Source organism: Oncorhynchus mykiss, chromosome 3, assembly GCF_013265735.2.
Source record: "Oncorhynchus mykiss isolate Arlee chromosome 3, USDA_OmykA_1.1, whole genome shotgun sequence".
NCBI lineage: Eukaryota > Metazoa > Chordata > Actinopteri > Salmoniformes > Salmonidae > Oncorhynchus > Oncorhynchus mykiss.
The window spans coordinates 50,487,004-50,504,440 of record NC_048567.1 but is presented as its reverse complement, the minus strand read 5'-3'; the positions used below and the strand labels follow the sequence as shown (position 1 = coordinate 50,504,440).

Genomic DNA, 17,437 nt, shown 5'->3' with positions numbered 1-17,437 from the left:
TTATCTCATCGCTACAACTCCCGTACGGGCTCGGGAGAGACGAAGGTTGAAAGTCATGCATCCTCCGATACACAACCCAACCAAGCCGCACTGCTTCTTAACACAGCGCCATCCAACCCGGAAGCCAGCCGCACCAATGTGTCGGAGGAAACACCGTGCACCTGGCAACCTTGGTTAGCGCGCACTGCACCCGGCCCGCCACAGGAGTCGCTGGTGTGCGATGAGACAAGGATTTCCCTACCGGCCAAGCCCTCCCTAACCCGGACGACGCTAGGCCAATTGTGCGTCGCCCCACGGACCTCCCGGTCGCGGCCGGTTACGACAGGGCCTGGGCGCGAACCCAGAGTCTCTGGTGGCACAGCTGGCGCTGCAGTACAGCGCCTTTAACCACTGCGCCACCCGGTAGGCAACCCACACATTGTTAGCTATGAAATTGAGGATGGGATCGTCTCCACACAATTGAGTAAAAAAATAACTTTATCTTAATGAAAAATTCTTTCTCTTAATGAAATGTAACGATTCAAAGCAAATGGCAAACATTCAAACGTTGATGTATGCTCTTAATCAAATGCAATTTGTTATACATCGATTGGAAAGCAACAATGAATTATGTGAGTCTATTAGAGTGTGTCGATGTACAGTGACAGAGATGAAGGCTGTGTTGGAAACGGATTGGGCCTCACACAGCCTGACCATGAGGCCCAGAGATACACACCTCCATCCATTAGATTAACAGCCACCCCTACCCCCCCACACCACACTCAGCCAATGCTGTGCTAAGATTAAACTCTCCCTACTTCTTGCTATGTGCGTGTGTGTCTGTGTGTGTGTGTCTGTCTGTGTGTGTGTTACCTGCATGTCAGTGAAATTAGGAGCCGACTGGGTCCTCTGTAAGATCTCCAGGCTCTGCAGTAACTTGCTCAGCTCTATCAGGCTGGACTGGCAGCGGGCGAGCTCTGGGAAGAAGCAACACAAGGCAATGTGTCACACACTGGAAGACCACGTCTGACACAACGTGACTCATCGTTTTTTCCACCACTGCTGTGTTTAACAAATGAGAGAACCATTATGGAAAAACAAATATCCTCATTAGTTTAAGTAACAAAGTGGAATAATATGACAGGCAGTTGCTACTAGGGTTGCAAAAGGTATCGGTAATTTACTAATGTTACCGGAATCTTCAGTCATTTTGGTAATTAACAGCAAGTCTATGGCAATCTATCGTAACTTTTGTCATTTATACTTCAATGACTGTATTTTTTTTCAATGAATATACAGTATTAGTATTGTCCATGAGTTTCCAGTCGATCGACCATATGGTTCAAGAGAAAACAGCCAAATAATCTAATCAACAATGGCATTATTTTCAATTACTTCTGCAACTCGTCCAATTATTGACTTTTTACACAACATAGACAACAAATACATATTGACATAGTCAAATAAATAATAGTGTAAAAGAAAAATAAGGATATTTAACGCCGAAACCCTTATATTAAACACTAAATGGCGTTCATTAAGTTGATGGTTAATATTTATGTTTTACAGCTTTGATATTCTCTTTTTTTATTTGAAAATCGGAATTCTTTCATACATTTGACATGTTTGTAAAGCCAGAGAGGGGGCCAGAGATAATTAGACGCCTGTGATAATCTGAATTACCCAAAAGGGCCACTAGACGTATTGATAGACTACATAAAATCATTGAAAGATTCAAAAATTCTGGTAGTTTACTGGTAAACTTTGAAAGTTTCCAGTAATGTACCCTCCTTTTGCAACCCTAGTTGCTACTATCAGGAGCTATTGTAAATCAGACATGGGCATGAGGAGAATATCCCATCAAATTAATAATACAGTAAATCTTTCAATGTTGGCAGGGAAAGGGAAATATATTGCTGATCCTTATCATCCCGATATAATAGATGGATGTTTCACAGCAGTGATGGTAGGAAGAGAGCACTTACCCTCTGTACACTTGTCCATCTCCTCCGACTCCTGAAGCCATGCGGCCACTTTGCTCTGTCCGTTACTGTAGGAGGCCGGCAGGCTGCTGCTGCTAGGGACTGGGGGGGACTGCCATGATGGAAGGGTGGTGGGTTTGGGCTGCTGGAGGACAGGGATAGAGACACAGGGGGTTGGGTTAGTAAACACACCGCAGACATACAGTATGTACCTTCTGAATAACACGCACCAGATGTGAGAGAAACATGTACGTTTCCTGCTTTCCGAGACACATTCTAACAGAATTCATGCTTTCTAAAAGAAATTCTAAGAGAAATCATTCTTTCTAAGAGAAATTAGAATAGAATTCTTGCTTTCTAAGATAAATTAGTATAGTAACTGTGAAGCAAAGGACAGGAGATATAGCATGTCCAAATCACCAAAGACTTCCTACTCAGAACAGTAAAGATTTTCTGCATCCTCACCACTTCAAAGCCACAGATCTTTATTGACTCACGTCCTGTGAGAGTGCTGATCAGTAAGAGCCCGTAGCGCGCAGGCCGAGACCCAGGCCCAGCTGCTCTGAATACAGGTTTGTTTGATGAGTCCTAATAACCTGAGTCTGCCAGAGACTCTCCCCTCCCTGGGGGATTCAGTGCCATTAGTCTTATAATTAGCTCGGTAACCGAGCAGGGTTGTTAGAACCCCGTCACAAATGAAAATGTTGAGTGGCTGTATATTGAAACGTTAACAGCGTTGTATGAGGGCCACTACCACCATGTAAAGCCAACCTGAGTCAGACAGACGTAAAAGTTCAGCTTACCACAGCAGAGAACAACTGTGCCGAGGTAACCGCCAGGGAAGAGAGGCCCACCTTTACGTCATGTTGTCCCGCAATGGGGGTGGGGGCTGGCTGAGGGTGGGGGTGTGGGATGGGGGACTCGGTGGTGGCAGGGGGAGGGAACGTCCTTATGGTGGCGTCTCGGGGGGAGCGGACAATCTCGTTCTGCCGGTAGAGACGGTGGTGGCGCAGCTTGACCACCCAGGAGTCAAAGATGTCTGGAGACTTCACCTGGGAAGAGAGAAGAGAAGAGGGGAAAGGAATAGAAGAGACGTGAGAAGGAGAGGAAAGGGCATAGTCTTTGAATAATGCAAATGCAGAGTGATGACACAGTAAATCCAATCTAATGTTATTTGTCTAATGCTTCGTAAACAACAGGTGTTGACCAACAGTGAAATGCTTATGTAGGCTACTCTACCTAGACTACATGACCAAAAGTATGTGGACACCTGCTCGTCGAACATTTCATTCCAGAATCATGGCCATTAATATGGTCCCCCCCCTTTACTGCTATAATAGCCTACACTCTTATGGGAAGGCTTTCCACTAGATGTTGGAACATTGCTGCAAGGAATTGCTTCCATTCAGTCACAAGAGCATTAGTGAGGACGGGCACTGATGTTCGGCGATTAGGCCTGGCTCGCAGTCTGCGTTTCAATTCATCCCCAAGGAGTTCGATGGGGTTGAGGTCAGGGCTCTTTGCAGTCAAGTTCTTCTACACCGTTCTCGACAAACCATTTGTGTATGAACCTCGCTTTGTGTACGTACGGGGGCATTGTCATGCTGAAACAAGAAAGGGCCTTTCCCAAACTGCTGGATGCACAGAATCGTCTAAAATGTCATTGTATGCTGTAGCGTTAACATTTCCCTTCACTGGAACTAAGGGGCCTAGCCCGAACCATGAAAAACAGTCCCAGACCATTATTTCTCCTCCACCAAACTTTACCGTTGGCACTCTGCATTTGGACAGGTAGCGTTCTTCTGGCATCCGCCAAAACCAGATTCGTCCGTCAGACTGCCAGATGGGGAAGCGTGATTCATCACTCCAGAGAAGGCGTTTCCACTGTTCCAGGGTCCAATGGCGGCGAGCTTTACACCACTCCAGCCGGCACTTGGCATTGCGCATGGTGATCTTAGGCTTGTGTGCACTTACATAGTGCAGAAATTTGACACACCTTGGAAAGGTGGCATCCGATGACGGTGCCACATTGAAAATCACTGAGCTCTTCAATAAGGCCATTCTACTGTTAATATTTGTCTATGGAGATTGCATGGCTGTGTGCTCGATTTTATACACTTGTCAGCAACGGGTGTGGTTGAAATAGCCGAATCCACTAATTTGAAGAGGTGTCCATATCTTTTACATATTTTGATCAAAAATATAAACGCAACATGTAAAGTGTTGGTATCATGTTTCATGAGCTGAAATAAAATATCCCAGAAATGTTCCATATGGACAAAAAGCTTACTTTTCTCAGATGTTGTGCATCCTTGTTAGTGAGCATTTTATCCTTTGTAAAGTTAAAGTCCTTTTGTGGGGAAAACTCTGATTGGCTGGGCCTGGTTCCCCACTAGGTGGGCCTGGCTCCCAAGTGGGTGGCCCCTGCCCAGTCATGTGAAATCCATAGATTTAATTTATTTCAATCGACTGATTTCCTTATATGAACTGTAAAACAGCAAAATCTTTGAAATGGTTACATTTTTGCTCAGTGTAGAAATTGTCCCCTTCCTAACTTAGCCTATATCATCCATCATTTCTATCTCGGTCACAATGAAGCTTACTTTGAGGTGGTAGATATGCTCCTCTGTGTCCAAGTCAATGCGGCGGGCCCTCTTCTTGATGGACATGACTGACAGACCCACATCAATGCAGCCATGCAGTTTGGCTTTCTGAATCTTAGAGAAGAGAGTTTAACAGAAGTCAACGTATGTCATGTAAGCAGGTGTGATCACTCATTGTTGCTGTGTAAATAAATGGAATCTTAAGGTGAAGAAAAAGAAAAGAGCATCACGATGGAAAGCTACAGACCTACTTGTCTCTAAAGTCTTATTCAAAAGTAATCATCATGTGATTCAGCACTATTACGCAACATCATGCATTGAGGCTAGTTTGCCAGTTCGGTTCAAAGAGATCAAGGCTGACAAGAACATGGCTGCTTCCAGGAAGCCCTGTGAAAGGAAGGGCCCTTTGTACACATCTGATTAGTGTGGACGCAGCAGTTTAGCCAGTAATTTGGAAGATTTCCTGCAGGCTGACTTGGGCAGCTGAAACACAATGGGCAGAGTGACCCTGGGGGTGTTTCTGCTGAGTCACCATGGTGCCACAGCCATGCCAAGCGAGGCTGCCCTTGGTCTCTGCCCCGTGGCTACTAGTCAGGGTTACTCACATCAATGGGCGACTTGGAGTACTTCAGCATCCCATTGTCCAGGACAAAAAAACGCTTTGGAAAAACAACAACAACAAAACATTGAGTTGGTGACTAGCAGCACTTGTCTCTAGAAATGTATGTCCTTTTGAGAATTGTGTTTGGTGACTTTTCTGAAGGGTTTCGCAAACAAGGAAATCGATGAAAACAAGTAAACAGTTTTGTGTCCTACTCGTCGTTAAGCCCTACCTTGTGCCAGCCTTTCAGTGGCCATTTTCGCTTCTTCAGCATGAAGCCCTCGTGTTTATCTGGCCTCTGGACGTTGCTCTGGCCGATTCTCAGTCCCTCAATGATTTCCCAGCTGTCTGCCTCCTAGGGATGGAGAGAAAAACAGAGCCGTGTCGGAACTCATCTGTTCACTTCTCCAGGGTCAGGGAACACAGTCAAGAAACGCCCCCGGCCTTGGCCGCATCGGATTCTACCTGTAAACAGTATGAATAATAGATACTACCAGCTATAACAGAAATACTACTAGTATACTACAGTATATTACATCGAACTGGGCATTTTGTCTAACTATTTACAGAAATACTGCCCGATTGAGTATCTTGTAGCCCTCTCAGCATTTCCACTCCATTAGCTTTCCCTTAGTCTGCTCTCCTGTTTCTGTTGGCTCTGCAAATCACAGGCCTCCTCTGGAGTGGAGGGAGGGATGGGGTCAGGTAAGGATACGTATGACAGGGCAGAAGTGTCCCACTATAAGACAGAGACCCAGGAGAATCCCCACTGGGCTGTGTGGGTCGGGCGATGGTCAGGTGAGGTTACAGCTGAATACGGAAACATTATTATCTGCCTAATAAGAGTCCCCTGCAGCGCTGACAGCCCAGTGTGTGTGTGTGTGTGTGTGTGTGTGTGTGTGTGTGTGTGTGTGTGTGTCTGCGTGTGTGCATGACAGGATGAGGCATCACTCAACACCCAGGGATTACTATAGGCCATGAAGGGTCATGTGGCTATAACCACACACACAACACCCAGGGCAAAACAAACTGTTGGCTGCTGCACTGTTGTGGACAAAAATACACCTCTCACCTTGCAACAACCTCCTCTCGCTCTCTGTGTCTGTTTCTATGTGTGGGCCTCTCTCTCTATGTGTGTGTGTGTGTGTGTGTGTGTGTGTGTGTGTGTGTGTGTGTGTGTGTGTGTGTGTGTGTGTGTGTGTATGTGTGTGTGTGTGTGTGTGTGTGTGTGTGTGTGTGTGAGAGAGAACAACATTGGACGGCCTAATAAATATGGCAAAGTAGACTTGACTTCAGTGTGTAACAACCAGCTTTTTAACCAGCCCAGTGCAGAAAGCCAGAGACTACAGCTGGTATTCTGTTCTGGTCTGCCCCAGTTCAGTCACCATAGCAGCCTGGGAGGAGAAGTAGGCCATTCCAAGCCCTCTATTTAAAAAGTTCAACTCACCTTCCAAAGAAATTAATTCAAAAAACGAGATGCTTCCGAAGAAGTTCATTCAGAAACGTTTGCATACTTGCCCCCATTACGCTGGAATACGAAGAGGAATGAACGCATCATAACCACTAAATCTGTATCCTCACAATGTTGGAGGATAGATGGATTGAGGTTGCTCCAATAATATACAACTTTGTTGTCCCAATACACAGTAATCAGGCTTCCAGCTCCCTGATTGTGCTTGATAGACAAAGAACAAGAGCAAAGCCTCAGTTCACTAAAACAACTTCCCTGTGTAGTTTATTCTTATTATTAAAATAATGGTCATGAGTCATTCTCTCACTTCTAAAGAAATACATCTACACCACATTAAATAAAAGCTTGCTCATACTGCAACAGAGGACAGCAGATTTATTTACTTCAACATCCTCTCAAGATTCGAACAACCCAAAGATCAAAGTATATACAGTACCAGTCAAAGGTTTGGACACACCTACTCATTCAAGGGGTTTTCTTTATTTTTAATATTTTCTACATTGTAGAATAATAGCGAAGGCATCAAAACTATGAAATAACACATGGAATCATGAAGTAACCAAAAATGTAGCCATCCTTTGCCTTGATGACAGCTTTGCACACTCTTGGCATTCTCCCAACCAGCTTCACCTGGAATGCTTTTCCAACAGTCTTTTCCAACATATGCTGAGCACTTGCTGGCTGCTTTTCCCTCCATCTGCGGTCCAACTCATCCCAAACCATCTCAATTGGGTTGTCGGGCGATTGTGAAAGCCAGGTCATCTGATGCAGCACTACATCACTCTCCTTCCCACTAAGCCCAAACCAGATGGGATGTAGCATCGCTGCAGATTGCTGTGGTAGCCATACTGGTTAAGTGTGCCGTGAATTCTAAATAAATCACAGACAGTGTCAACAACAAAGCACCCCCACACCATCACACCTCCTCCTCCATGCTTCACAGTGGGAACCACACATGCAGAGATCATCTGTTCACCTACTCTGTGTCTCACAAAGACACGGCGGTTGGAACCAAAAATCTCAAATTTGGACATCAGAACAAAGGACAGATTTCCACTGCTCTAATGTCCATTGTTCGTGTTTCTTGGCCCAAGCATGTCTCTTCTTCTTATTGGTGTCCTTCAGTAGTGGTTTCTTTGCAGCAATTCGACCACGAAGGCCTGATTCACACAGTCTCCTTTGAACAGTTGATGTTGAGATGTGTCTGTTAGTTGAACTCTGTGAAGCATTTATTTGAGCTGTAATTTCTAAGGCTGGTAACTCTAATGAACTTATCATCTGCAGCAGAGGTAACTCTGGGTCTTCCTTTCCTGTGACGGTCCTCATGAGAGCCAGTTTCATCATAGTGCTTCATGGTTTTTGCAACTGCACTTTCAAAGTTCTTGAAATTTTCCGGATTGACTGACCCTCATGTCTTAAAGTAATGATGGACTGTCGTTTCTCTTTGCTTATTTGAGCTGTTCTTGCCATAATATGGACTTGGTCTTTTATCAAATAGGGCTATCTTCTGTATACCATCCCTACCTTGTCACACCACAACTGATTGGCTCAAACGCATTAAGAAGGAAAGAAATTCCACAAATTAACTTTAACAAGGCACACCTGTTAATTGAAATGCATTCCAGGTGACTACCTCATGAAGCTGGTTGAGAGAATGCAAACAGTATGCAATACTGTCATCAAGGCAAAGGGTGGCTACTTTGAAGAATATAAAATATATTTTGATTTGTTTAACACCTTTTTGGTTACTACATGATTCCATATGTGTTATTTCATAGTTTTAATGTCTTCACTATTATTGTACAACGTAGAATATAGTAAAAATAAAGAATACTCTGAAATGAGTAGATGTGTCCAAACTTTTGACTGGGACTGTGTATATTTATTTGTATGAAGTCGGCTATCTTATGAAGACCTAGGCCTAATAAAGCATTATTAAAAAGGACACTGGCTTCCTAAAATGTTTCATTTCCGCTTTAACGTAGTCTAAATCGTTTTACTGCCTGGGATTGTGATTTAATAGCCATGATATCCACTGGATCCAACGCGCGACTGATTATTCCACTGCTTTAAAGCTTGCAATGCATTATGCATCCACCAGCATGGAAAGAGTATAAACCTATCAAATGTCCAGGCTATTGATATCTTTCAATGGTAACTAACTACCAGCTCATGGGACCAACCTTCATTGGTACACAGTGGTGTGGTAGGCTACATTCATCTCCAATACTGCAATGAATCAAACCGTTACTACAGGTGAGGTCTTTAGGAGCAGGGAAAAGGACCAACTGTCCTTGGGGACAAATTAGGGTAAATCTGGACTATAACTATCTAGACCTACACGGCACGGCAGAAGCAGAATTCCTATGGCAGCTTCATCTGACACGTCTGTTTTCCCAGGGACTCCCAGAGTACAGCGCATTGAGGGCATACTACTGCTGCTTGAGCATTAGGCAACATCCCGCCTTGTTTGGTATGTTCGCTGTGTATTGAAGCACACCCAACAAACTCAAATCCGCCAATGCTGACACCACAACACTTGAGACCATGTTGATTTTGTGTCGCGAATCTCTCTTGCTTTCGCAACTAAGCACGGCAACTCACCTGCGACCTGAACAACAACAAGTAGCAGACTGAGATTTGCCAGAGGAACATCCACACCGTAGTGACTAATCCCCCATCACGATGGATGTTAATTCAAGTACAACATTAAGTACCCATTGGACCCTAGCGCTGATCAGAAGCAGACAACCTAAGTGCCAGGCATTGGTAATCACTGCCAATGTGATTGTAACGAGACGAGAGTCATTTGCTGCAGTCTTGGGTTTTGCTTTGCCATAAATCTGAGTGTGAGAGGGGCTGGGCTGTTGCTGCGCTACTGATGAGATGTAACACCGTGTGAGGTAATATAAACACTGCCTGCATTCCAAATGGCACCCTATCCCCTAAATAGTGCAATACTTTTGACCAGGGCCCATAGGGAATATAGAGAATTGTACACTGAGTGTACAAAACATTAGGAACACCTTCCGAATATTAAGTTGCACACTCTCAATTCGTCGGGGCATGGACTACAAGGTGTCGAAAGTGTTCCACAGGGATGCTGGTCCATGCTGACTCCAATGCTTCGCACAGCTGTGTCAAGTTAGCTGGATGTCCTTTGGGTGGTGGACCATTCTTGACACACACGGGGAAACTGTTGAGCAGGAAAAACCCAACAGCGTTGCAGTTCTTGACACAAACCTTCTGTGCCTAGCGCCTACTACCATACCCCGTTTAAAGGCACTTTTATCTTTCGTCTTGCCCATTCAGCCTCTGAATGGCACACATACACAATTCATGTCTCAATTGTCTCGAGGCTTAACAATCCCTCTAACCGGTCTCCACCCCGTCATCTACACTGATTGAAGTGGATTTAACAAGTGGCATCAATAAGGTGTTAGGTTCCAAATATCAGAGTAAGAACTCGACGGACAATATGAAAGCTTAAACCAAGTTTATTCATCCCAGAGGGTCAAACAGCTGAACAGACAAAGACATATTCACACAAGCACTGATATTTATCCCTTTCTCCTATGAAGAGTCTCCTCCTACACATCTGAACAGCCAATACATCTCTGTTGCTAGACAGAACTTTAGTGATACCTGTTCTTCATCTGACCTGACCTCTGACCCAAAGTGCTCACTCCTCCCCAACTCGCGGCTGTCATGGTGTTTGGTACCAGGCTGTGTCTCTTCTCATCCCAGAGGATCCCTCCCATAGGATCCCTGGTGGCTAACACTAACATATCCTGACATAATGTAAACATTACACATTACCCTCTCTCCCTCAGTGACATGAATAAGTATATTTCATATTATCAAAAACCCAACAAAGGGATCATAGCTTTCACCTGGTCAGGCTGTCATGGAAAGAGCATGTGTCCCTAATGTTTTGTACACTCAAGTTTGTAGGGAATAGGGTGCCATTTGGGCCTTTTCCACTGCCTCACTGTAATAAACATGATTGACTCAGAGCTGCAGGAAGGGCGAGGGGAAGAAAGCACTGAGTTAAACCTTTAGGTGCCAGAAGGCAGAAGCCTGACCTATAGTGGAGCAGGTGGGAATACGTAGTGTGTCTGCTGTACTCTCCACTTCACACATTGACAAGGGCAACAGATGGCAGGTTTACCCCCCCCCCCCCCCCCCCCCCAACACAGATTGCCCATGGATTGTCCATTAAGAGGAGGATCTATGGGCCAATCCTTGCAAAGAACGTATAGTGCTGGGGTTTCCAACCCTGTTCCTGCAGAGCAACCCTCCTGTAGGTTTTCATTCCAACCCTGTTTCTGGAGAGCTACCCTCCTGTAGGTTTTCATTCCAACCCTGTTTCTGGAGAGCTACCCTCCTGTAGGTTTTCACTCCAACCCTGTTTCTGGAGAGCTACCCTCCTGTAGGTTTTCATTCCAACCCTGTTTCAGGAGAGCTACCCTCCTGTAGGTTTTCACTCTAACCCTGTTCCTGGAGAGCTACCCTCCTGTAGGTTTTCACTCCAACCCTGTTCCTGGAGAGCTACCCTCCTGTAGGTTTTCATTCCAACCCTGTTTCTGGAGAGCTTCCCTCCTGTAGGTTTTCACTCCAACCCTGTTTCTGGAGAGCTACCCTCCTGTAGATTTTCATTCAAACCCTGTTTCAGGAGAGCTACCCTCCTATAGGTTTTCACTCCAACCCTGTTCCTGGAGAGCTACCCTCCTGTAGGTTTTCACTCCAACCCTGTTCCTGGAGAGCTACTGTCCTGTAGGTTTTCACTCCAACTAACCTGGTTCAGCTTATCAAACAGCTAATTATTAGAATCAGGTGCTAGATTAGCGTCCCTACAGGACGGTATCTCTCCAGGAACAGGGTTGGAGTGAAAACCTACAGGACAGTAGCTCTCCGGGAACAGGGTTGGAGTGAAAACCTACAGGACGGTAGCTCTCCGGGAACAGGGTTGGAGTGAAAACCTACAGGACGGTATCTCTCCAGGAACAGGGTTGGAGTGAAAACCTACAGGACAGTAGCTCTCCGGGAACAGGGTTGGAGTGAAAACCTACAGGACGGTAGCTCTCCGGGAACAGGGTTGGAGTGAAAACCTACAGGACGGTAGCTCTCCGGGAACAGGGTTGGAGTGAAAACCTACAGGACAGTAGCTCTCCGGGAACAGGGTTGGAGTGAAAACCTACAGGACGGTAGCTCTCCGGGAACAGGGTTGGAGTGAAAACCTACAGGAGGGTAGCTCTCCAGGAACAGGGTTGGAGTGAAAACCTACAGGACGGTATCTCTCCAGGAATGGGATAACCCAGTTAAAACATTTTTTTTAAAGGGACTTAATGTCTGGACACCCAAAACAAGGGCTTCATTGGATATACTTTTGCAGCGGAGATGTATTATATTGTCAGCGCTTCCTCATCCTTTCATCTTCCATCAATGTGTTCTGACCATTACCATGAACACAGCCTCTATCTGCTGCTGCTGCTGTTCATAATCACGTCATTGATTTCTCCACAGCCATAAATCCACCAGTCATCTGCTATCAAAAGACTTTCCCTGCTCCCCCACAGAAGCATAAAGGGAAGCAAACGTTTCAGACTCATCATGTTCCTTATCTCCATGCCTCAGAACCATCTTATCACACCAAGAGACGGCAGACGGTTGTTATAGCATAGAGAAAAAGGTTCGCGTGATTATCTAGACACACAGAGGGATGACTGTGTAGGATGTGCGCGGAATCAGTGTGTCGGTACTATACACTGCAGGTGGTGTCTCTAATTGCACTTGTGAGAGTCTCCAGTCCAGAGTGCCTAACGGTAGTCAGCAGCACAAGAGAAAGTGACATGCACTGATCCCATAGGGACTGGATCTCATTAAGGCTTCCCCCACAAATAGCCACTGTACTCACTTTCCCTCGCACACTGAAACACACTGCAGCCAGCCAAGCCTACCAAGGTCTTTTCCCTGGGACTGTGGTCTGCACCACTTCCCCAGGAGTCTCTAGGGAGGATGTGACCCTTATACAGCAGTAAACACGCATACAGACACTGATACACACATACTCTTTCTACACCCCCTAACCACATAAACAACGAAGCAACAGAGTTATAAAAGATTACTCCTGGTGCTCGAGTTAATGCATCGCTACGGTGATGGCGATACTGAGCTGGGTTGAACCTGGTCGCGCCTTTTAACTCGGGAGCCAATGAGGACACAGGATCAGCCTGTATTAACAAATCCCACCACATGGCCCCACCTCCAGCCTCAACACAACAATAGCTGTGTACTATAGTAGACAATCCTCTGGTGCTTCCCTGGATCTACAGCATCTACCCAGTAAATTACTACAGTAATGAAATACAACAGCAGTCACTATCGGCCAATAACCTTTCTAGGCATCGCAGTCTCACAAAGGACGAGTAAGGTGAATCAATTGGACAAGTGCCTAATTTCTTGCATGCCTCTTACCTCCCTTGCTTGCTACTTTAATTAAACTCATTAAATTAGCGGAGTAGGAATGGGACATCAATATGCTGTTTAGATTAGAGTGAATTCACAGAACAGGCTAGAAGAACGCAGAGCTCACAAGGTCTCTTTGTACACCATGTACAGCACGACAGGGAACAGAGTAGGAGGCACAGGAAGGGTTAAATCTCTCATTCAGCAGCAAGCCTGACTGCTACTGTACAGGCCGCAATTCCTCCACCAACTCCCCAAAGCACTCCTCTTCAGAGAGCAATCTCCCATGGTTACGGGAATGCAGAAGTAGCTCCCACACAGCACAGAATACCAGAGCGTGCCACATGTACACTGGTCCAATCGAGCCTTGGCTTTCTAACTCTACCTCATGAATTATTTACGACCCCCCCCCCCCATCAGAAAAGCTGTGATGTCAGAGATTCCAGATAAGTGTCCTGTTTCTCCATGGCTACGGTGATATGGCAGTTCAGTTCACAGACCGAGACAGTAGAAAGGCTTCCTCTTCACACGCTTATAAAAGGGGCTAACATTTAAGCCCCTGTAAGCTGACCCTTAAAATAAAGAATGTTTCTAATTCACTGTTTACAATACCTCCGACTTAGGACATGGTGAACAGTGGACACAGATAAGCCACAATGCCAGGTATTGGCACCAGTACTCTACAACATACTACAGTGCACAACATAAAACGCCTAGAATGATAGTAGCTAGTTACATACAGTGCATAGTCATCACCTCCTCATAATAGCACAGCTCACAGTGATCGCCCTTACAGACTGCGCTCAGGGAGCTGTTACCTCCAGTCAGTCCCACTCTGTCTGTCTGCTGCTCCAGAGACAGTCTCAGGGGAGCCCGATTGAGTGAATCACACCACTACACTGTTCCCAGAGCAGCGGACTGTGTCTCGCTCTGTCTGTCTGGAGGCGGGCGCCGCTTACCTGGCGGGTGTCGCGCTGGTACGAGGAGGAGGACGAGGCGCTTTTGTGTGTGGGCGTGGACGCCTTGTGGTGGTGGACGGGCGTAGAGCACCTCTCCTCGGCGCTCATGGTGCGGTGGCTGCTCTGGCTGGGGTTCCTGTGGTGGTGGTAGGACATGGCTTCCCTCCCTGTAGCACCCCTCTCTGTGGCTTTCTGACTGGACTCGGCTGTTCCTCCCTCAGCAGCGGCTCCAGGCCATGTGGGTAAACAGCATTATCTGATGCAGCTCTGCAGCACGCTTTCCCCGGCTCACGCTCCTCTCATCTGCAGCACAGACAGAGACAGACATGACACACAGACGTTAGGCTACGTTATGTTAACCCCTCCTCCTCCTCCCATCACTGTTTCCGGTTGTGCATCCATCCAGCCCAGAGCCTAAACGACACTACACATCCTAGCAATTCGAGTTCTAGCCAATTGAGCTTCAGCACCCCACCATTTAAGTGACAGCTAGCAAGATGCACACACAGCAGAGAGAGAGAGAGCACGTTACAGAGGGTCAAAGATCATGCCCCCAAGACATGCTAACCTCTCACCATTACCAATAACAGGAGAGGTTATAGCATGTCTCGGGGGTATGATCTTTGACCCTCTAACTTTCTCACGTCATCATTTACGATTCATTACAGATTATCCTTAATCATGGTAGCGTCTAGAGCTGGGTGAAATGGTGAGTGATACAGCTTATTTATTATTATAGTTAAGGGATCTACACTGACATGTTTTACAAGGAGTACATACACTACCGGTCAAAAGGTTTAGAACACCTACTCATTCAAGGATTTTTCTTTATTTTTACTATTTTCTACATTGTAGAATAATAGCAAAGACATCAAAATGATGAAATAACACATGGAATTAGGTAGTAACCAAAAAAGTGTTAAATAAAAATATATTTGAGATTCGAGATTCTTCAAATAGCCACCCTTTGCCTTGATGACAGCTTTGCACCCTCTTGGCATTCTCTCAACCAGCTTCATGAGGTAGACACCTGGAATGCATTTCAATTAACAGGTGTGCCTTCTTAAAAGTTAATTTTGTGGAATTTCTTTCCTTCATAATGTGTTTGAGCCAATCAGTTGTGTTGTGACAAGGTAGTTTATATACTTTAAGACATGAAGGTCAGTCAATACTAGGGTTGCACATTTTGGGGTATATTCAAAGGTGGAAACTTTCTGTTGGAATTAACGGGAATATATGGGAATTAAACGGGAATATATGGGAATTAATGGAAATATAGGCAAATTAATATTAATACCCTTTAAATGTAGATGTTTTGCATTGGATATATTTACCATATCATATGGAGACAGAAACATAAACCTTTTACCTTATCATAAGTAGACATAATTGCAAATGATTAAATCCATCCAATAGAAATTTAAAAAACAATTTAGTTACGAATTGAACTTTTATTAAATGAGGTGACTCTTCACATGGGATTATTTCACTGAACAACAAAAGGGAATATCTTCCAAATACGTTTTCCACATACATTGTTGCTGTAAAATGATAGTCTAGAAACTAAAGCTTTGGTTGTCTTCCTCTCAGGCTTCCATGTCTTCTCCCTGGACCTCCTCAATGTCCACCTCTTAAACATCAGACTCTGATGCCTCATTCACTGTCACTTTCCAACCTTGTTGAGGATGGCTCGTTGTCAGGCTCAAAAAGCTTCAAATTTGCCCGGACGGCCACCAATTTTTCAACCCTTGTATTGGTCACCCTGTTGTGTGCTTGGTTTGTGTTCCCAAACAAGGGCCAGTTGCACACTGAGGCGGATGATGGAGGTATGAGATATGTTGGCACGACTGCCATATTGCATCTCCATACCAAAGCCCTTGCTTGGAAGTGTATTTTGTCAGACTGCAAAGAACCTTGCCCTCATCCAGGCCAAGGTGGTGAAACACGGTAGTGATGACACCATAGGCCTAGTTGATCTCTACACCAGACAGGATGTTCTTGCCAGCATACTTGGGGTCAAACATGTACGCTGTGGTTTGTATGGGCTTCAGGCAGAAGTCTTCACGCTTTTTTATGTATTTCAGAACTGCAGTTTCCTCTGCTTGGAGCAACAGTGAAGTGGGCAGGACAGTACGCATTTCTTCTCTTACATCTGCAAGCAGAGTCTGAACATCAGATAGGATGGCATTGTCTCCATCAATCCGTGCAATGACTACTGCTATAGGTTTCAGGAGTTTCAGGCTGCTTACCACTCTCTTCCAAAATGCATCATCCAGGAGGATCCTCTTGATGGGGCTGTCCATATCGGCAGACTGTGATATGGCAACACCCAACGGGTGTTGCTGGGCAGCTTCAATGTGGTGCTCTTATTCTTCTCACTTTGCTTGGTGAGGTAGATTGCTGCTATAACTTGATGACCCTTCACATACCTAACCATTTCCTTGGCTCTCTTGTAGAGTGTATCCATTGTTTCAGTGAAATTATGTTTTTGAGGAGCAGATTCAATGCATGAGCAGCACAGCCAATGGGTGTGATGTGAGGGTAGGACTCCTCCACTTCAGACCAAACAGCCTTAATGTTCGGAGCATTGTCTGTCACCAGTGCAAATACTGTGGTCCAAGGTCATTGATGACTGCCTTCAGCTCATCTGCAATGTAGAGACCGGTGTGTCTGTTGTCCTTTGTGTCTGTGCTCTTGTAGAATACTGGTTGAGAGGTGGAGATGATGTAGTTAATGAATCCTTGCCCACGAACATTCAACCACCCATCAGAGATGATTGCAATACAGTCTGCTTTCTCTATGATTTGCTTGACTTTCACTTGAACTCTTAACTCTGCAGCCAGCAAATGAGTAGATAAAGTATGTCTGGTTGGAGGGGTGTATGCTGGGCGAAGAACATTCAGAAATCTCTTCCAATACACATTGCCTGTGAGCATCAGAGGTGAACCAGTAGCATACACAGCTCGAGAAACACATTCCTCAGCATTTCTCTGACTATGCTCCTCCATTGAGTAAAAAAAAACCTTCTAATTCCAGAAGGACCATGAGCTGTTGCTATCGATAAGGTGTATGATTCATAATTTTCACCTCAAATAGAAGTAGAGGGACTTTTGTCAGGTTGCTTGTTGTGAGCGCTGAGGGAACTTTATGCACTTGGCCAGATGATTCTGCATCTTTGTTGCATTCTTCACAAATTACACTGCTCAAAAAATAAAGGGAACACTTAAACAACACAATGTAACTCCAAGTCAATCACACTTCTGTGAAATCAAACTGTCCACTTAGGAAGCAACACTGATTGACAATACATTTCACATGCTGTTGTGCAAATGGAATAGACAACAGGTGGAAATTATAGGCAATTAGCAAGACAC

General features: G+C 45.2%; 1 protein-coding gene across 9 annotated transcripts in view; it reads right to left on the bottom strand.

The window, feature by feature from the left end:
* The window catches only part of osbpl6 (oxysterol binding protein-like 6), a 64,827-nt gene that overhangs the window by 15,425 nt on the left and 31,965 nt on the right, over window positions 1–17,437 (bottom strand). For 6 of the 9 annotated variants that reach the window (XM_036974479.1, XM_021597229.2, XM_021597235.2 and 3 more), the window contains exons 2-8: window positions 14,064–14,366; window positions 5,398–5,520; window positions 5,170–5,223; window positions 4,565–4,678; window positions 2,765–3,013; window positions 1,965–2,106; window positions 853–956 (exon numbers count right to left, since the gene is read on the bottom strand). In XM_036974479.1, coding sequence (XP_036830374.1) covers window positions 853–956; window positions 1,965–2,106; window positions 2,765–3,013; window positions 4,565–4,678; window positions 5,170–5,223; window positions 5,398–5,520; window positions 14,064–14,219 — 942 coding nt within the window. In that variant the 5' untranslated portion in view covers window positions 14,220–14,366. The remainder of the gene's footprint in view (window positions 1–852; window positions 957–1,964; window positions 2,107–2,764; window positions 3,014–4,564; window positions 4,679–5,169; window positions 5,224–5,397; window positions 5,521–14,063; window positions 14,367–17,437) is intronic. The other 3 variants (XM_036974481.1, XM_036974482.1, XM_036974483.1) reach the window with 3 other exon arrangements.